Source organism: Sinohyriopsis cumingii, unplaced genomic scaffold (assembly GCF_028554795.1).
Source record: "Sinohyriopsis cumingii isolate HCF-2022 unplaced genomic scaffold, ASM2855479v2 utg000695l, whole genome shotgun sequence".
NCBI classification, from domain to species: domain Eukaryota; kingdom Metazoa; phylum Mollusca; class Bivalvia; order Unionida; family Unionidae; genus Sinohyriopsis; species Sinohyriopsis cumingii.
Genome location: NW_028315924.1, coordinates 3749842 through 3772561, shown reverse-complemented (window position 1 = coordinate 3772561; position 22720 = coordinate 3749842). Strand labels below are relative to the sequence as shown.

The following is a 22720-nucleotide window of genomic DNA, read 5'->3' as shown; positions in this document are numbered from 1 at the left end:
CATGTTACAGTATGCTACAGTATATATGTTACAAAATGCTACACTATACATGTTACAGCATGCTACACTATACATGTTACAGCATGCTACAGTAACTTTATGCATCTTATAGCATGCTACATTATACATCATACAACATACATATTACAGAATGCTCCAGTATATGTTAAGAATAGATGAAGTCAAAGGCATTATTATTTTAATGTCACTTAAAATTCATACTCCTTAGCTTTGATACTTTTTATGGATGAGAGCCAATGTCAGGCTCAAAGTCTAAATGTCTGAAATGATGCTTGAAGTATATCCATGTTAATAATAAAGTTATTCAAAGTCAGAAAGAAGTTACAAACTTGATCAGCTTTATTGTTTCTCAAAAAACCCATACATTATGCTCAAATCTGTCAACTTCAACTGAGTCACAATCTGTACTCAAACAGTTTGAGAATGTAGGTACACATGCTTCAAACATTTTATATGATACACGATAAATCAATCAAAATATTGTTTTGAAAGGGAAGTTAATTATTCAGTCCCCAAACATTTAAAAACTTATTTTCTTTTTCATTATGAACACACCAGAAGTTACAGGACTACTTTTTCTCAGCCACAAAAGTATAGCTACATCAGGTCAAGAAAGCTTTCATGGACATAAAACACACAAGATAATACTAAGTAAATTTAATATGCCAGAAACGAATGCTGCAAAGTAAAAAGGTAATTTTCAGTAAAGCTGTATAGCTGGTTACCTACTTAAGGAAATGCTTTCCATGGAGACAAGTCTGAACAGATCATGAAGAATATATTGGATTTCACATGAATACTGAACTTAGGTTATTAAATGAGACACATCCTAAAGATCAATTATCATTATTATCCATTGTGTGCAGTGTATGCCCAGCCATTTAACAGTATCAGGGCAGAGCCTGCAGTCCACCGGGAAACATTGTCAGTGGACACTTTTTTATAATGTGTGACATGGTCTATAGACCTCCACAGCTATGGGAAGAGTCAGTGGCTGGGCCCCCATCAGATAAGGTTGACTACACAATGATCCAGTCCTGTGTAGAAATGCTTCAGCATGGTCCACATATGTCCTGGAAGGTTAAAGCCAGTAGAACAGAGGGAGTGGTTTACAATGTCTGTTGAAGACCACTCATCACTCCATGCCGAAATAGCTGTCATATCCTCTGGCAATGGACCTAACCAGATTGGATGTCTCAAAGCCAGGTGGACAGCTGGATAAAAAGTCATGTTGATGTACAGTGGAAGTTTCTCACTGGCATAGATTTTAGCCAGAAGTCTTTTGGTTGCTTCCTGGTGACTGAGATATGGAGGAGGAATGTTGATTGGTACCGGCAGCCATGGTAAAGAAGTAGAACAAAGTGTTCCAGTGATTATGTGCATTGTTGTGTTGAGCTGGATGTCAGTTAGCTTGGTATGGGAGCCCAGACAGGATCACAATATTCAGCTGTTGGATAATAGATGGCTAATGCTGATGTCTTGAGTGTCTGAGCACATGAGCACACTAGGTTGAGCCAGCCAGTTTGTGGAGTAGGTTGTTTTGAGTGCTCAGTTTTGCACAGTTTTCTTCAGGTGGTTGTAGAATGTAAGTGATCTGTCGAGAGTCAAACCAAGATCAATGGAAAAAGCCCAACCAACAAGTCTCATGGCATTCCTGATTGAGGCTGTGGTCTCCATCTTGAATGGTTTCTCAAGCAAAAATCTTTATGGAAGAAAGGTGAATAAAATAATTAGGCCAGTGATTTATTTTTTAGCACCCTCTCAACTGCAACCTTCTGAAAAAAGGTAGTGAACCTCTTTAAGTGCACCAGATTTAATTGGAGGGAGATCTCATATTGACCACTGTACCAGACCATGTCTCTATTAAAAGACTTATTGTCTGGCAATAATGGGAATCAAAGGGGACATATGTTCTGCAGAGAGAAGGAGCGAGTCCCAAGGGCCATCAATACTTGTACTTACAAAAGAGGAAAGAGCCTGCTAATTAATTGCCCGAGCCTTTGCTGCACCTCCTTCTAAAGCGTTCTCCGTTACGGATCACTGCCATCTCACCTCTGTCTGTGTGAGTTCGAGTCTAGGATTCGGCCAATGTGGGTATGTGAGAAAGCTTGTCAGTAGCTTCTCATGGGTCGGTGGTTCTTTCTGGGATTTTCCCAGGTTCTTCCTCCACCATTAATACTGGCCGCCATGTATAGCCTATCTTGTGCTGAAAATGGCGTTAAACCCTACAACAACAACAAAAGAGAAAAGAGCCTGCTAATTTATTGGCTGAGCCTTTGCAGCACCTCCTCCTAGGGCCCGCTTGCCAAGGTGGAGTTCTGAAACAGTTGTTGCTTTGAGCGGGGATATGCAGCTTTAAAGAATAAGACTGATGGGCCATGGGGCAGATAGGAACAGATGCAGGAGACCCGTGTTGATAGTCTCTTAATCCTGAGTAGCCACAGATGGAATAAGCCTTCTGAAAAGAGTCTAAACCTTGGGGGGAGGAGCGGCAGAGAAGGTCCTCTTTCTTCTCTCTCCATATATATATTTCCATTTCTTCATTTTCTGTTTGTATTTGCATTTGTCTCCTCTTTCTCATCCTGTGTCCAATTAATAATTTAATTAAATAAATCCTTTCAAACATTAACTGAAATGCGACTAAAATACTGATTCCATTACAGAAGTTAACATAGGATAAATAATTCTGATGTAAATAACCTTAATATAAAAAAACCTATGACACAATATGAGGATCAGGATGAGGGTCAAAAACTAATCAAGGCCACATCCTTTTTCTAACATTTTAGTAAAGAACATGACAAATAACAGGAATTTTCGAGGGGTAACCAAATGTCCTGAACTCCAATTCAAGTAAACATGTTTACCTACAAGTAATAATTATCATAAGATATAATCTACAGCCATAGACAAAAATTGGCTATGTAATAAATTGTTTACAATAAATCAGCTGCTTTTCTGTATCTTTGGAAATGGCTTGTATGTATACACATTATTTTATAGCATTTCATATATTACACTCTATAATTTATGTAGTGACATACCTGAAAAATCCACGATACTGTAGGCATTGGGTACGTACAACCAGTAGTTTTACACTGCAATACAACTGACTGTACACTGAGGTCCACATTCTGGTTTGGATCCTGGGTTATGAACAGTCCTGGTGGAATAGCTGTAAAATATGAATGAAGTGCAAGTAGACCTGAGATTACTACCCTAGCTCTAAACAGCCTAATAATTAAATGCATTTACAGTCGTTTAAAAAATCTCGGTTAGTTAATTCATGCTGACATTTCCTAGCAATCAATGATAACATATTGGTATCATCTGTGCAAATTTGAAATGCTATCATGCCAGAATACTTTCTGTCTAATTCTCTCCAACAGTAATTTAGAACAAGTGATTTGAAGGTTTTACTGCTGTTGGCAACTGTAGCCATATTTCATGGTCAATCAACATGATTTTTTGTCAGGATGATTTCTGTCCTCTTCTGAAAAATTATGTTCAGTGGTTTTTGAGAAGTTATTTTTCCTCCAATATTTTGTAATGGCTGTCATACTTGATGGCAGATTGGCATGAATGAATATAATAATTAATACAAACATTACAGGTCATGGTGGCCAAACATGGCATCACCATTTTCAATTAGTACCAACGAGGCATTAAATCTTCTGGAGAAAACCAGTTGAAAATATAGCTGTCCATCTAGGAGTTGTGACACGTTTTTCAAGATGGCTGCTGTGGCAACCATATTGGATATCAGATTAGCAGAATGTTTTTTTATCACCAACTAGTCACCATAAGTGTTCCATTGAAAACCCCATAGTGATATGAACTTTCGACTCAAGAGCAGTAGCAATGACAATATTTTCAACATTGACTGTCTGAGTACAACCATTTTCAATTAGGACCATATAGACCTAATAAGAAGTCTTTAAGTGAAAACCCCATGTCAGTAGAAGTAGTGATAACAAGATTTCACTATGCTACTGTGGTGACCATAAAGGATGTTAGATCAGTGCCATTTTCATTTAGAACCATGTAACATTTACTTAAGAGAAAATTCCATGTTGATATGACTATCCATGCAGAATGTGTAGTGACTAGATTTTCAAGCTGGCCACTGTTGTAGCCTTGGTGGATGTCTGAGAAACAACATTTTCATTTCATTTAGTTTAGGAGGAGTAGCAATTGTAACAAATTTGTGCAAACAGATGGTCAAACATCACAGGATGGGCAACAGGTGACAGACCATTCAATAAACTGTTTTTGACTTATGATCAAAAACGTAAAATAACATTGTGATTGGTCAATATACATAAAAGAAAAGATAAGAGAGATTTATTTAATGTCATCATGATATAAAATGACAATTTCACACATACATGTATATACACTGTAAATCAGACAGCCAGAGAAAGAGACAGACAGACAGACAAACAGAGCAATGCATACTGATAGAAATTGTTAAACCACACATACACAAATGATGTTGGTAGAGAATTGACGAGGTTATTTTGATTTAATGTGCACACAAAAAACGATCATGAAATTAAATAACACTATATAATTCCCTCCAAATCAAAATGGAGAATGATAAAAATGTGGAATTTTCACATGGCAGTTCAGACTACATGCTTTAATCATGTGGACACCTAACACTGAAAAGATAATTGGAGGGTGGAGATCACTATGGTACATTAATTGTTATGGTAATATGCAACTTGTAAAACTACCATTTCAAAGACAAAGATTCTGCAAGATAGTAAGTACAAATTTCTCTCTCATACATACAAAGGCAGCAATCACATACACATATAAGCACAAAATTTGACAATAATTGTTCAAAGAACAGAATTGGTGCAAAATCTATTCTGGTGTCTCAACAGTCTAATATATAGTTACTGCCAGTGTGATGTTTCCCTCTCTCTCCCCCATGATCATGAACTGAACAACTATATTTGAAAACTTGTTTGTTCTAATAAAAACTAATCCTTTGCTGAATCATCCATTTCAACCTCAGTATTTACTATCAATCTGCTTATATTCAAACAAAAAATCTTTTCATTAACTAAGAAGATTTGTTAATTTGATACGGCAATATAGTACACAAATATTTATATTCATGTATTTTGTGATTGCAGCCTAACCTAACCATTTAATATATCAAAGCTGCTAGTGAATTTGTCTTTAAAGATTCTGTGTCATTTAAGTCTTTCTCTTTCTACTCCTTGTCATACACATGCATGCATACATGAGCAAAAGTCCCCTCTATGACCAATGCTCTAAATGCTGAAAATTGTAGAAGAATCCTAGATAAGACTTTTCCTTCATTCCTTTTATTCCTTACATTACCAAGTATTAAAACCATATCTGATAGTGTTTTTATAAACTCCAACAAATCAAGTGCCTTGACAATCTGCTATGAGGTAGCATCAACATCATTATCAATATGGCCACCAGGGTGGTCATTCTGAATGCCTGTGAGGCACAATTTTCATTTAGGATTAGGATAAAGTCTCTAAGAGAAAACATTGTTTATCCATTCAGGAAAAGTGTTGGTAAGATTCTGAAGAGTGGTGCCATGGCAGACATGTGATGATCTAGATAATGAGCATTTTAGTGATATTTTAGTGAAACCCCTATGTCAATATGATCATCAACTTAGGTGTAGCAATAAAAAGATTTTCAAGATGGTCATCATGGATTCCATATTAGATGTCTGACAGACGGTTTCATGCAGAACCAACTGTGCATTATTGTCCTTATTGAGTTTTTCAAGTAGCACACGACAGGCTTCTGTGAATGGTAAATTGCAAATAATGCAATGTATAATGCCATCCAATAGACTTCATGACTTATTTCACAGAATATTAAGTGAATTCTAAGACATATGAATCTATTTTAGTTCAGCAATTCATGATTATGACTCCTGAAAATATCTGAACATTTCCTTCAAATCCACTTGAAAGGTTTCATTGTTCACTGAAGCACGGTGCCTCATCTGCAGGCTTGGAGAACATAGGTATGACCTAGACACTAAATGGTGTACTGACACAGGATCTATTTCAGAACTCAATATTAATAGTGAAACTTCTACTCATCTTTGAGCAAATTTCAGTGTCAAATAAAGAATTTTAAGTTCAAAACAAACTCTAGAACTCTCTTCTCCAAAACGAACTTGTATCTATCAAAGAAATTTTGACTTCACTGGTGTTGTATATATTTAATTTGTATTTGTTCATTTTTGTTTCTCCATGAATTATATCTTACATATAATTGTATTTTGGATTTGACTTTGTCCAAAATTAAGTTCATTGTGTACCTGACAATTAACTTTTATTTTGGTAAACAAATAATACATTGTAATATTTCCTTATGCATGTAGGTTAAATATTAAGATCATTATCAATAAAGCAAAACGTGTTTTATTTGGGTCTGGGTCTAGGACACTGGTATTCCCCATGGATAAACATGTTGTACCTGATCTTTACCACATTCTTTATTATAACTTTAGTAACAGATCTTATCTATTTACAAATTTTGAATTTTCTAGAAATGAACTTTGGACCTAAACACTGGCTCTACTTTTGTGTCTTACTTTTTCATATTGTTATGTACATTTGATTTAACTTATATTTGATTTAATTTAATTGTCTGTCTGTAAGTTTTACATTTTTTATTTATTTCATTACATGTTAAAGTAATGTAATTTTGTTTACTGGAATTGGATATTTTCCATAAATTAGTTTGACCTGACTGTTTTGTCGTAAACACCTAATGCTGACCTAGTTCCTGACCTTGATTCAAAATTAGCAACAGTTCAAGTAAACAATTTCTTTTTTTAATTTATGCTTAATGTGTGACTGATAATAGTGAAATTGAGGCTGACTGGGACTACGTGACTTTAGATGTAAATAGCTTCCATGATGTTCTCAAAATTCTTGTTTTACCAGAGGATTGACCCTCACCTGGGCATCTGTTTGCACAGTAATCAGGTTTTATACCAATGTTTAGAGAAATTATCTCAGTTGGGCATTTTACCTTCGACATTGAAAGGTGTTTTGTTGTGACCAGTTGAGTTGAAATTTTATTTTATGGAATCATTCATTCTTTTTCCTGGAAATATCTGAGTGCCCACACAGAATAATTGGACAAAGGTTTTTCTTGAAATTTTATTTGGAAATTCAAACACCAGAATATTATCGTCTGTGGTTCACACATCAGCGCTATACTGACTACAGTATACATCATTGCCTTCCATTTTGGATTTTCATCGGGACTCGAACTCAAATTCATTAGAACATTTTATTACTCATTTTTACTTTGTTTTTCCAGGGAAATAAATTATCTGTTAAATTTGACAAAGCTTGTTTTTTTCTCTTTTTCTTTGTTAATGTTTATGAGAGCCTAAACACATAACAATATAATCCCAATTACTTTAAACTTTATTCATTTTTGCTTTAACATCTTGTAGCAGAATCAGTTTTATTGTTGTGTTCAATATTTCATTGGGCGGAATTATTTATTTAAATTATTATTCACTGGAAATACAAAGTGCTCATTTATAATATTGTTGGACTGGAACATTAATTTGAAAATATAATGAATTCTGACAAAAACGTTTTTGGATAAATTATTGTGACTTATCAAAAGACCGTTCTTATATCTCCACATCGCAGGCCACTGAAGCTTTTTTGGAACACCACTGTAATTTGTTGTTATTGTTGTAGTGTTTAACGCCATTTTTCAACACAAGATAGGCTATAAATGGCGGCCAGTATCAACGGTAAAGGAAGAACATGGAAAAACCAGGAAAGAACTACCGACCCACGAGAAGCTACTAGCAAGTTTTTTGACATACACACATTACCAAGCCTAAGACTCGAACCCATGTAGACAGAGGTGAGATGGGAGTGATTCGTAATGGTGAGAGCTTTAGACCACTTGGCCACCCCCCACTGGAATTTAATTAGAACTTTATTCATTAGGACTGGTGATAGAACTTTATGGACTATTTGGGATTTAATTCACAATAGTGTTAGTTCTTTCAAATTTTCGCTTTGCATTTTGCTTACTTGCCTTGCTATCTTTGATCACATTTGTAAACAATTAGGATAATTTAAGGTAGTTTACTTGTTAATTTAACAATTATATTTATAACTCAAATGAGTTGATCTAACACAAGACCATGACTGCCTTAAGTAGGAATTGTGTTCCTTTTATTTTTTTTTATTCCATTACCTTTATTTGGTTTCATACAAAACACATAATGTGATAATACAAAGCAGACCTTCTTTCCACTGAGTGTAACAATACAACAAATGTGCCAAAAATTGGATGTCAATGAACAGTGAATTAGGTCCTCACAGAAATGACCACAAAAATAGCTGTGAAAACAGACTGACATATTTCACATTTGAATACAAGAGGGAATATATCAAATTTAAGATGATGACACTGAAAATGAAGGACAACATATTACTAAACACAAATTTCACTTGACAAAACATATTTCATTGCTATTTATTTCTTAATGTGCTGCAATCAGTAGGCATTAATGACAAAACCTTATATTAGATTGTTATTAACAGTCTACTGAGAATTTTGTTTGTAAAGAAAATTTAACAAAATATAGGACTTATTAGTGAAAATTTAATAACGCTGATTTGAATTTATGAACACTAACTGCTGTTTTCAATGATGAAATGAACATTATATCTGGGTTTTGTCTACCAATTGTGACTGCAATTTTCTTCATGTTCAATAACGAAAAGTCATCTCTTTTGGCATTTGTTTCTATTTAAAAAAGTGGGATCCATGCCTGCCCTCTGCATTATCAGTGGGTTCACAAGTTCTCCTAGTGTGGGATCCATGCCTGCCCTCTGCATTATCAGTGTGTTCACAAGTTCTCCCAGTGTGGGATCCATGCCTGCCCTCTGCATTATCAGTGGGTTCACAAGTTCTAACCTCTTAATGCTGAGAGCCAAGCAAGGCAGCTGCTAGTACATTTTTATAACTCTTTGGTATGACTTTAGTGGTGTTCAAACCCACAACCTTCTGCATCCGAGGCAGACACTCTACCAAAGTAATGCTTTGATTAATGATATAGTAAGAGATGGAGCAATAATGCCAGCACATTTGTTTAGGATGAATGGATCTATCTAATCTACGCAAGCTGATTTCTTAGAATTTAACTTTTTCAGTTCACTAATTACATCTACATGGCATAAATATAATAGCAAATTCTGCATTTTAAGGGATTTTAGTCTTAAAAAAAATCTTGTAAGTTTGTATTTTTACATTAGCATCTGATATATTAGAATTGCAATAATGAAGTGCTCTCTGAATTTGTTATCAATATCATGCATATCATTATTTATCGTCCCATTAATTATTGGTTGATCTGGGATCTTACTGTTTCTATCTGGAGTAAAATCATTCAGGATTTTCTACATTTCTGTTGGACTTCACTTATTTTCAACAGATATTTTACAAATATTTCATTCAGCAGACTTAATGCTGGCAGTACATCAGTTATGCCAGAGTCTGTAGCTGTGCTAATCCTTGACTTTATGGAAATAGTCTCTATTATGTCTGACTTCATTGATTTTTGTAGTAAGCCATGTGAGCTTCTGCAAATGTACCGCAAATCACAATTACACAATACTAGTATTCAAACACAAACTTTACTTAATATAGATTGAGATCAATTACAAAATTTGGACATGAAGATAATAACTTTAAATATAAACTTTCAATTTTTTTAAAAATTGTGCATAAGATATAAATAGGTAATTTGCATACACTTTTGCCAACTGTGTTTTAAAAGTTGCCAGACTTGCTACCTGCTGCCTAGCAGCATCTCTGTAGAATATACTGACAGGATTTTGTACAAGTTTATGTATTTTTAGCAACAGAAGCCATATCTGATGTCCATTTGAACAAAACTGAAAGTGCTTGATACCAGGATGCTTTCTGTTCTGTTGAGTGACAAAAAGTCATTTAAAGGCTTTTCTATCTATTTAAAATGGTAGACATGTTTGATTATTTCTGTATTCATTCAAGGATGAAAATATGTATTATTCTAAAATGTCAAGTGTAATAATTACAATAAAAACCGCTGTTGATGTTGTTATAATATTTTTTGTATTGTTGTTAAAACAGTCAGGTCATACCCATTATCTCAAGGATTATTTAGTATGGGACAGAATGGTTTTTCCAGAACAGGCATTGAAATATAGCTATCTTGTCAATAATTTACAATCTCCCACTGATGAACAATGAGAGAATTCATGGTTTATGCAGTTAGTTAATCTGGAATTCAAGGAAAAAATGTTATTTTCATGCACTATAATTAACTGTATCTAAACTGAGAAAGAATGTTGATATTGACAACAGAACTGAAATGTATTTGGTCCTGCTAGGCCTTTGAATTGACATTGTTGGTGAGGAGCATAGATGCATAGGGTAATACGTGTACACAAGACTGGCACAAGGCAAATCAGTGTCCTGTGCAAAACAGACATTTGGCATCTCCCAGATCATTAAAAAAATTGCTGAAAACAAAGTTCATAAGAAAATGATGTAATGTGCGACCCAACATGAAGAAAAAAAACAAAGGATTTGTTTCATTTTAACTCCCTTGCGATTTTGCACCCCTTTTCTTTGAACTGCCACCTGTCTAAAACCAGCTATCTGTGCAACTGCACTGCTCGCACATATCTTGTGCCAGCCCTGGTGTACAGTCATCACAACGTAACATCAGTTCGGAAGTTTGAGGTCTTATTTGGCCAAGTTTGTTATGGAATGTTTCATGTTTGCACTGAAAATATTATAAATTCATTCCTACTGCTGATATGTAATTCTTTTCATTCCTTTCCCACTCTTGCCCTGGGATTTCAATGCCCTCATTGAAACATAGTATGATGACAAACAGTGAAGTTGTGATTGGACCAACACATAAGTGCAATAGCAGGAAAAGCTACTTTTCTGACATTTTTTAAAGCACTGCTTTTTTGTGATTATTATAGCAGCAAAGAAACATTAACCAATCAGAAGTGTTTCTTGAAATTCAGGCACTTTTCAAGTAATCATGACAATTTTTAAGAGCCTTCACAGAATATTTTGGAGCTGGCCTCAAATTCAAGCACTTTCGGGTAAGCAAAAACATTTAAAGACTTTTCATGACTGTGCGAACTCTAACATAATCCAAAACAGTGTTGTTTCTTTTTTCCTGGAAAATCTACAAATTTATGAAAATAATGGACATTTACAGCAATTATTATGCAGAATGCTCCTAGGTATTTATCATAAGGGGTGGTTCCCGCTCCCCTTGACACCACAAAAAATGAGGATGAGAAGGAAATGGCCATACTTCAATATTTACATTACACTTTAATATCTATCCCTCTTATGTCATTCTCCACTCTGTAAGATCGCTACTGAAATCAAAATCTTTTAAAGATGTCACCTCTGGTTGTATTAGCATTAATCTGTTGATTTTTCTGAGGTTAATTTGTGCCTTATTTATGTATGAATAATGTTCTGTACTGATACCCCTTTTCATGGCTCACCGGTATTGTTTTTTGGATAATTCTGCTTCAAAATAAGATTTTTCATTAAAATAAGGTCTGCCAAAGTTTAACTTTCTTGACTCTACTGACTATTATGCCAGAATTACTCTTGCATAATGCTGTATTACGATTTTAAGTCCATTAATGCCATAACCTACTTGTTCAAACAGGTAATTTGATCAAATAAATGTCTTTACTATTTAATTTCACTTTTAGATTCTTATTTATTAGACTTAATCTTTATGCTAGGGCTATGTGGTTTTGTAGCACATTATCTTGCAGGGCTTAATTGTGACAAGAAAAGAAACAAAAAGTGCACTCTACTTTTAAATTCTCTGTGATTTAATTTGGCTTGTTTGTCTGCCTTTTTGAACATTTAATTTCGAAATAACACTGAAATGAGGTGTTGACCATGATGCTGTCTGTTTTTGTCCATCCAGCATGTACATCAGATTCATAAAACCCTGGAAGCATCTCTGATTATGTCAGAGAAAAGAGACTTGAGCAACGGGTTTTAGTGATCAGCATTTGGTTGAGGACAGCAGACTGGTCATTGTTTAGTATGACCCTTATTGGGTCCTCCATAAGCCAACACCACCATATAAGTTGATGGTGGCCATAAAAACTGACCACATGGCTTGATGTTCCAAATTCTCATATACCTATGTTTAGACTACAGATATAAAATTCCAAACAATAACCCACATAAAGGCAGATATAATGCATGTTAATATGAGGAATATTCCGGGGGTGGACAACTGTCATTTTTTCATTGCAATTCCTTCCACCACCATCACCAAAAGTCACACACACACTCCATGACACCATTCATACATGGCATTTGTTTTTGCTCCAAAACACAACATAATGAGTTCTCTGATACATCACATTTTCTCATTTACCCTTAGCACTGAAATATGGCCATTTGTTTATTCTCAATTTTACATTTCTTCATATAGGCACTGGCCTATAAAAACACCCATTGATTTTCTGGTCCAATCTTATCAATCATGATATTCGTATGTAAAGATATGGTTCAGACAAGGCGATCAATGGTGAGATTCATATGTACAAATATGGTTCAGACAAGGAGATCAATCGTAAGATTCATATGTACAGACATGGTTCAAATTTATTGCGGATCTTAAAATTTATACAGTTTATGTCATTGCGCAAGCTGTTAAAAACGAATGACAACAATTCCATCTTTACTTACTGTATACAGTCAAATTCCAAGTGTTACTATATATATCTCCTACTGAGGTTATGTAGCTGCATCTCCATGTTCCCTCGTCTTCTGTAGTCAAACTGCTTATCCTGCCAAAGACCACAGTGCTGTTAGTTGTAAAACTGTAGCCAGCTTTGTAAAAATCACAAAGATAACTGTCTCCATAACATAAAGTAACTCGTGAAGTTCCTTTCAATACTACAATTCCATTACTGTTAAATGGCTCCGATATCCTGCAGGAAAACTCCAGACTAGAACCCTTCAAAGGCAAAATGCTTTTGATCTCTAATGTCAAAGTGATTCCATCTGAAAGTGCAATAGCAGCAACAATGAGTCAAAAATTAATATACAGTTATTACTATTATTATGAAGTAAATAAAATGACGATTCTGAATTATGGTACATTAATGTCTGTATATTTTATAAATACTTTTTTATTGTATCAAATTTAAATTTCATTGTAAAATATCTATAGACAGTCAAAACCTCTATCAGCTTATCAGATCCTAACAGCCATTAAACCTACCTGGTGATGATTCCCAACACGGAGCTTCTGAGCTGGATGGCAGTTTATAATACAATTTATATTACACCCATGCATGTGTACATATACATTAAAATATAATATGACTTTTAAATTATTGGTACAAAGCAATTTGATATACCAATAAAGTTAGACTGTGATCTGCCTATGGCATATATTATGACTCTATGGCCTTACAATCAGTAATAGAACAGAGTGAGAACCATCAAGTTTTGTAAGATTCAAGAAATAATTTATTACGATATCTCAAACTAAATTCCAAATAATCCTATAAATATGGACAAAAGTCCTAATGATTAAAGTTCTGAATAAACTTCAGTGGAAATCCAAACTAAATATAAGGCTGAAGTGTTGATGTGCCTGTGGTGGCTGGTGCAGTGGTGATGTCCCAGCAGTCTTTTGTTCGATCACAATAATACTATCCAAGAATACATGTATATCATTATTTGAAATTTCACTATAAATTCATGGATGTTATTTTTGATGAGCACCTTGTATTTCCAGTAAATAAATAATCTGAATAAATAAAACTGAACTACTGGACACAACAATAATACAATTCATTTTGCTAAGATCTTAATGTGCAAATAAATAATTTCTAGAAAAACAAGATTATATAGTCCTCTACTTGACTCCAGGACACAATTAGCATTTTCTAATAAGAACTACTACCTAAAGGTTCCCAATGTTTACAAGATAGCTATAATTAGAATATGAAATGTTGTAAACACAATGTCCTTGACTCTGGTAAAAATAACAATCCTAATAGTTAAACCATACTCATAGTGAAGATATTTAGCTATGTATTAGTTGCTTATGGAATTTTAACAAAATTAATGATTCAAGTCAAGAGAAAAAGAACTTGATTTTGAACACGGTCAAGTCCAACATAAAATGTTACATTATCAATTGCATATACCAGTAATGAAATAATAACTAACAAACTATGCAAATTAAATATACAAAGCACATTTCAGCATGTATATGTACATTGGTTTCAACAGTAGGCCATTGATTCTAAACTTTCTAGATCAGTGGTGAATTTCCACTTATTATTCATTATTCATATAAAAAATTAATTAAAAGATATTAACAATTCCCATTTTTAGAATGATTGTCATTGACACCCCATTTGCTTTTCCTATAACAAAGTTCAAAAAACAGATAAATTTTTAAATATTAATATGTCCAAAAGGCAACTCTGTCTCTTTATCTCTCACTATTTTGGTTGACCAGGCAACAGATTAACTGCCCAACTGAGAAAAACGGATGGGACAATTAATTAATCTTATGGCAAGTTTCCCCAAGCCCCACACCACACGTCTCTATTTCTCCCTTTCTCTGTTGGCTGGCATGTTCAGCATATCAGTTTTACCTCTATCTCTCTCTCTGGAACATCATCACCTGCAACATGTACGGGCAAAATTAAGAGGAAACAAATAGCACAATGGATTTTTGCCTGTGTCTTGCAATGATGTCTCTAGACCTATGAATGATGGTTATATTTAAAGACAAACTAACCAACAGAAAGAGGAAAGAGAAAGAGAGAGATGGAGGATAAAAACAATCTTATTGATGGTAATAATGCTAATTAAAGCATAATGACTTCCATCAGCTGTAAATAAAAGTAAAATGTTTGAATTACATCTTCTTGGATACTTATTTCACTTAATAGAATCAAGAAATATTTATGTATAGAAACTCACATTCTATATTACAATGCATATATTCATCTGAATTTTTTTTTAAACCTGAGCCAAATCTTAGCTTCATAGGATATATACATTTCAGAAAAGGGCAGCACACATTTGTATTTTGGATGCATCTATTTAGTTTATTGTACATCAATAGCACTGTTTACTGTATTGAAATGGCTTGCAATCTAAAGAAGAAATAATTTCTACAAGGCAGTTCTTGTATATAAATGTCTACATGGAGTTACACCAGATTATCTTAAGGATTTATTGAGGCCTTTTTTCAACACAATACCAGTTGAGATCAACATCACATGGAAACTTTCCTCCACCAAAACCAAGAACAGAGCAATTTATGAGAAGTTACCAATGATTTTGAGTTTTGAATCATTTAGATTAAATGGCATCACTGTTCAGCATAAGAAAAGCTTGTACACATTTCAACATTTGGGTATTCAGCTTTACTAATAACTCTACCAAAATTTTGTGGGAACAACATGATTTATCAATTTGGACATCTTCAAGTGATGACCATAATAAATATGAAAGTTTTATAGTAATTCATCAAAAACTGCAGCATTAGTTGTACTAACTAGCAAGATTGTGTCATACTCTGTATAAAGCTACAATAAAAAATAGGCAATGCATGATGACCATAATAATGGCCAAGTTTCATGGCAATACATACAAATGTCTCCTCCTGATGGGGCTGACATTCTACTGACCAAAAAGTATACATCCAGGAATCCAAGATTGGACCTTAACTGCTAAGTATTGAAACTATATTCGATATTCTGCAAAACTTTAACATACCAAATTTGGTACCAACATTATTTATCACATGCTGGAGATAGCACTTTCACAATATACCTGTAAATGCAGCACAAAATGTTTCATCAAGGCCACTGATATCATATCAACCATCAAGACAGAAAATCATTCTTCTTGCCTCAGATGATGTTAAGATATTCCCACATGCTAAGTTTGGCTAATTCTTTAATTTCTTTGAAAAACACAGTCCTATAAGTATACATTACCTTAAAATTGATGTGAAAGTACTGACTACTTTTATTAGTACAAGTCGATGTTTTCATAAGCTCTATGAAGTTTATAAATAAAAGCAATGCCCTTTGACTTGATTCCATGGTGAATTATGTCTGGTTTTCAAAACTGCTTCACAAAAGTGCCAATATCTTGGTGGTTGTAACCAGTTAAATGTTTTAGTGAAAATTCCATCTCAATGCTATCAATCAAGAGAAACAGTGAAAACAAGATTTTCAAGACAGCACCAAGTTGTCATGATGGAACTCAGATGAACACGATTTTCATTCAGATCCAGTTACATCTTGCTTTAATGGCCTTTTAATGAAAACTCATGTTGATAAGACACCATCAGAAGTATTCATATCACGATTTCAAGAATGGCCACTCAGAGGTCATCATTTTGTAAGACGGATCATTATCATTAAATGAAGGAAAAAACTGCAAGAAAAAAGGACTTCATATATCATGGCAATCATCCATTTAGAAGAAGTAGCTATGACAAGATATTTTTGATAATGGAAGGTCATAGTGAGAAGGGTTAAACAACTACACATAGTGAGAAGGGTTAAACAACTACACATAGTGAGAATGGTTAAACAACTACACATAGTGAGAATGGTTAAACAACTACACATAGTAAGAAGGGTTAAACAACTATACATAGTGAGAAGGGTTAAACAACTACACATAGTGAGAAGGGTTAAACAGCTATACATAGTGAGAAGGGTTAAACAACTACACATAGTGAGAATGGTTAAACAACTACACATAGTAAGAAGGGTTAAACAACTATACATATTGAGAAGGGTTAAACAACTACACATAGTGAGAAGGGTTAAACAACTACACATAGTGAGAATGGTTAAACAACTACACATAGTGAGAATGGTTAAACAACTACACATAGTAAGAAGGGTTAAACAACTATACATAGTGAGAAGGGTTAAACAACTACACATAGTGAGAATGGTTAAACAACTACACATAGTAAGAAGGGTTAAACAACTACACATAGTGAGAATGGTTAAACAACTATACATATTGAGAAGGGTTAAACAACTATACATAGTGAGAATGGTTAAACAACTACACATAGTGAGAATGGTTAAACAACTACACATAGTAAGAAGGGTTAAACAACTATACATAGTGAGAAGGGTTAAACAACTACACATAGTGAGAATGGTTAAACAACTACACATAGTAAGAAGGGTTAAACAACTATACATATTAAGAAGGGTTAAACAACTATACATATTGAGAAGGGTTAAACAACTATACATATTGAGAAGGGTTAAACAACTACACATAGTGAGAAGGGTTAAAAAACTACACATAGTAAGAACGGTTAGACAACTATACATATTGTGAAGGGTTAAACAACTACACATAGTGAGAAGGGTTAAACAACTACACATAGTGAGAATGGTTAAACAACTACACATAGTAAGAACGGTTAAACAACTATACATACTGTGAAGGGTTAAACAACTACACATAATGAGAAGGGTTAAACAAATATACATATTGAGAAGGGTTAAACAACTACACATAGTGAGAAGGGTTAAACATTTACATGTGACCCATGACTTGCATCGTGTACCAATGTGTGTAGTTGTCATGAGTGAGTGAGCGAGTGATCGATTGCGGTGCATGATTTCAGTGTGTCAGGAGTACTAAAATCACTTCCCCGCCAAACTAACAAAAAAAAGCTTTAGGATTCCTACTCTAGGCTGGAGACGGACAACACATCGAGCAGTGCAAGTTGTGAAGAGCACTAGGTCTTTCATGCAAGTGAAAGACAAGGGATTGAATATAAGTTGGAAAATTATATACCCTTCGAGTCTGGTTTACCTCATACCATTAATAAATCACATAATCGATGAGCTAGTCTTATTATTTCTACCCAAAACGAATAAGAAAGATAGCTCACATACACATAATGAGAAGGGTTAAACAACTACACATAATGAGAAGGGTTAAACAACTATAAATATTGAGAAGGGTTAAACAACTACACACAGTGAGAAGGGTTAAACAACTATAAATATTGAGAAGGGTTAAACAACTACACATAATGAGAAGGGTTAAACAACTACACACAGTGAGAAGGGTTATACAAGTACATAGTGAGGAGGGATTTGATGAGTTAGAAAACCAAATACACATAAATGGAAGGATTTTGGTGAAGAACCCAACTACAGAAAAGGAGAAGGGTTTTTGGTGAGAAAACCAACCCCATATAGTGAGAAGGGTTTTAGTGAGAAAACCAACTACATACAGTGATAAGGGTTTTAGTGAGAGAAACAACTACACATAGTAACAAGTGTTTTAGTGAGAAAAACAACTACACAGAGTGAGAAGGGTTACACAACTCCACATAGTGAGAAGGGTTACACAACTCCACAGAGTGAGAAGGGTTAAACAACTACACAAAGTGAGAAGGGTTAAACAACAACACATAGTGAGAAGGGTTAAACAACTACTCATAGTGAGAATGGTTACACAAGTTCACATAGCTAGGAGGGATTATTGAGTTAGAAAACCAAATACACATAAAAGAAAGGATTTTGGCGAAGAAGCCAACTACACAAAAGGGGAAGGGTTTTTGATGAGAAAACCAACCCCATATAATGAGAAGGGTTTTAGTGAGAAAACCAGCTATATATAGTGAGACAATTTAAACAACTACATGCAGTCAGAAGGTTTTAGTGAGAAAATTAACTGCACATAGTGAGAATGGTTTTGTTGGGAAAACCAGCTAAATATTTAAAGTGAGAGGGATTTCATTGAGAAAACCAACTACACAGTAAGAAAGGTTTTAGTGAAAAATCCAACCATACTACACACAATGAAAAGGGTTTTAGCAGGGCACATCAAATCTCATAAGATTTGGGAAAGGAAAATTCATGCAGAAGAGGAGGGATAAAATGTAACACTGCTACTGGGTATGGGTAATTATTTCTTCAATGAGACACAGGCCTGAATCAGTGGCAAAAATATGTCAAATATGACATAACTAAAGACAGATAAACTTCCAGTTACACTGGGTTGATTATTATCCATGGGTTGAATTTATTGACCCTGAAGGAAAGATTTTAATTACTGTAAACAATATCCCAAACCGGCACAGGCTGTAAATTCGACCTGTGTATTTGTCAGTGACTACATGCACATTCCTCTATTTCATAAAGCGCAATCAGGATTTAGAGAGTACCACTCATGCCAAACAGAACTTACCAAATTAATTGATCTTTGGCTGGAGAAAATGGATAATGGACATATGACTGGTATAGTTTTCCTTGACTTCAAGAAAACTTTTGATCTTGTTGATCATGAAATCCTGCTGCAAAAGTGGAACTGTTACACGTTTGATAATCCTTCTTTAAACTGGTTTAGATCATACCTAAACCAAAGGTCTCAGCAAGTAAGTATTGGCAATATTAGCTATAGCTTGCACTATTCATTCAGGGGTTCCTCAAGGATCAGTTTTAGGCCCTCTCCTTTTCCTTATCTATATAAATGATCTACCATAAAATAATGAATCCATAACTGCAGATTTGTTTGTAGATGATGCAACCATGTATACATCTAGTTCTGATACATGGCCATTTTTTTTTTAATTCAGTAGCTAAAACATATAAACTTGAAGTAGCCAAATATAGGTATCAACCAATATTTTGCAAAATACACATTCTTTTAATGAATTAATATACTGCACATTATTTCATTTGTTATTAAAGCACATACATCTCATCAAATCTTGGCAAGTCATTACAATTTTGGAACAAGTGAAAAGTAAGGTGGGACAAGCGAATTTTTGGAAACCACTTGTCCTAGACAAGTTGGTGAAAACAAAATCTGACCAGCCAAAGTTTAGTAACAGAAAAGTTTTTGTTTAATTTTTCCTGTAGTTTCTTCATTGGCATCTTACATTTTTAATTAGGTTATGCCATCAGACAACTAATACAAACCTTGCTATCAGGTACATGTTTCCTATAATGATACTAAAATAAATGCAGACAAAAATAAATAACTTACCTGTTGACATGACCAAACAGCAGCAAATGAAAAAACACATCAGAAATGAATCCATCAGAAGTTAAAGCAAGAAGTTGTTTCTCTTTCACAATCAATGTCTGAAAGAGCAGGAAGAAAAGAGTTTGTACTAGTTTAATGTGCAATTTCAAGCAAAATATTAATGAGTGAAAACAGGTGTGGTAAAGTCAAGTAGGTGTAATGGCGTTTACTTTAAAGAACAGAGACTTGAAGTTAATGAAGTGTTAATGTAAATTGAAAACAGCTGTGTTAAAGTCAAATAGGTGTAATGGTGTTTACTTTAAAGAACAGAGACTTGAAGTTAATATATTTTAATCATACAACATCATTAAATTCAAAATCCCTGTATCAGTAAATGTTTGCAGGCATTGGAGGTTCCTAAAGTGGTAGCACTGCATGTATGTTAACATTTTCAGTAATTTTCTCAAAATGAGGAAAATATTGATCTACTTCTTTTTCTTCATAATTTATTATGGAATGACCACATTGATAAGCTCTGTAAAACACTGTTATTAAAAATTGCCCTACTCAGCAGAATCAAGAAACATTTACCTAAGGAAACTCAAAATCTATGCAAGTCATATATTCTTCCAACAATGGATTATTATTTAAATGTATGGGGAAACTGTGCTAAATCTGAGCTTGACAGGATTTATAAACTTCAGAAACGAGCAGCACACATAATTTTTGATGCATCTGTTGATCATCCCTCAAAAGCATTATTACAGAACTCAAATGGTTCACAATATATGACAGGATAGATTTTCACAAGGCAGTTCTTTTATATAAATGTCCACATGTAACTGCACCAGAATATCTTCAGGACTTATTCAGGTCTTTTTCAACACAATACCAACTAAAATCAGTATCACATGGAAACCTTCTAGCACCAAAACCAAGAACAGAATAATTTGAAAAGAGCTTCCAATACTATGGTACAGTTCTGTGGAACAAGCTTCCACTACATGTAAAATCTGCTGAAAATATTAAAGTATTTATGAAGAGATATCATGAGCATGTATGTGCTCCTAATAGATAAAGGAATTTAGTATTTTTATACTAAACATGTTAAAATAAACAGCAATTATTGTTATCTTCATATAACGTGCATTGTTATACTCTCCTTAAGAGGGCCTCAAGGGAGAATAGCCCCTGATTAATGTGTCACCCTCTATAAATAAAGCATTATTATTATCATTATTATTATTATTCATTATGAGAGGGCAGATCTGGTGAAATATGGAATTAAAGACTTGCAGGTTTTTCTCAATCATTTTGAAGATATTTTCAATATTGAAGACCATCCTACCATTTATTAGCAGGATTGAGAATTCGAAGCAAAGATAAGAACATACAAGCAGTCACAGGATCCACCTGCTGAACTCTTGAACTCAGTGAAAACTCCACCTTCTCTTAGTCTGTTATGCATACTGTTATAAATCATGTTTGTTATGAACCCATCCTCTGCTGAGTGAATAAGGATTTAGTTCAAGGTGCTTAATCAAGGAATTCATGAAACCAAGAGACTTTTCAAATTCTAAAGAACATTTCAGCAAATGAACCATAGTTTGAGGACTTCAACTGACACAGCTATCAACTCTTGCTTTAGACCTGGTCCTGGTAGCAAACTGTACCATAATATTGGAAGCTCTTTTTAAATCAAAAAAACATTTGAGAGGCACTTATAGTATTAAAATTAAATCCTAAACAATCCTAATAAAATATACACAAATCCAAAAGAATTGAGTGTTCTGAATGAATTCTATGTCAATGAATGTGTTAGCATATTACAGTTTTGATGTATTAACCCGGCTTTGTCAAAAATATCCTTGAAAAAATTCACTACAATTCCAGAGTAATATTTTTAGTCTAGAGTAAATGAGCACTTTGTAGTTCCAATGAATAATTCAAACAAATGTTTTGTCTCAAATTATATTTAAACACAACATCAAACACATCTGCAGATTGATGTTAAAACAATAACATATGAAATAAGAATAAATTACTTGTCCATCACTATCTACCTTATCTACACAAATATGGCTTTAAAACACAATTTTCTCCTACTTGCTACATGTCATTTCACAATATCTAACATCACAAAAGAGCCCACCTGACCAACCCATCCAATGGGAAATAAAGTAATTCTTTTAAGAATCCACCTGACCAACCCATCCAATTGGACACTGACCCCAAACTTGTAAAAAGGTTTATTATTATTAATAATCATAACACCTATTTATAGATCCTATGCAATCTACAGGCACACACCGAAGTAAAAGGTACAATACAGGTATACATAACAACAGCATAAATGATGGGGCAAATCAAAAGTGTGATTAACTCAAGTTTTCAGAGTGGTGATCACAACATTCAACAGATCCAGCATTAAGGCAACCACCTCCAGTGCATTTCTATAGTTCAAATAGAATATCTGCCTAATTCTGCAACTCAGTGTGACCCGCTATAACACGGTAGTTGGCAGCCATAGACCCGACCGCGTTATAGACCGAACCGTGTTATAAGCAACCGGTCAGTTAGCTGACGAAAA

At 34.2% G+C, this 22720-nt stretch overlaps 1 protein-coding gene across 1 annotated transcript in view; it reads right to left on the bottom strand.

Moving 5' to 3' along the window:
* LOC149773303 (uncharacterized) overlaps positions 1–20255 on the bottom strand; it is a 58707-nt gene extending 38452 nt beyond the window's left edge. The window contains exons 1-3 of the mRNA XM_089946462.1: positions 20152–20255; positions 12817–13134; positions 3066–3196 (exon numbers count right to left, since the gene is read on the bottom strand). Coding sequence (XP_089802588.1) covers positions 3066–3196; positions 12817–13134; positions 20152–20206 — 504 coding nt within the window. The 5' untranslated portion in view covers positions 20207–20255. The remainder of the gene's footprint in view (positions 1–3065; positions 3197–12816; positions 13135–20151) is intronic.
* Positions 20256–22720: the final 2465 nt, after the last annotated feature.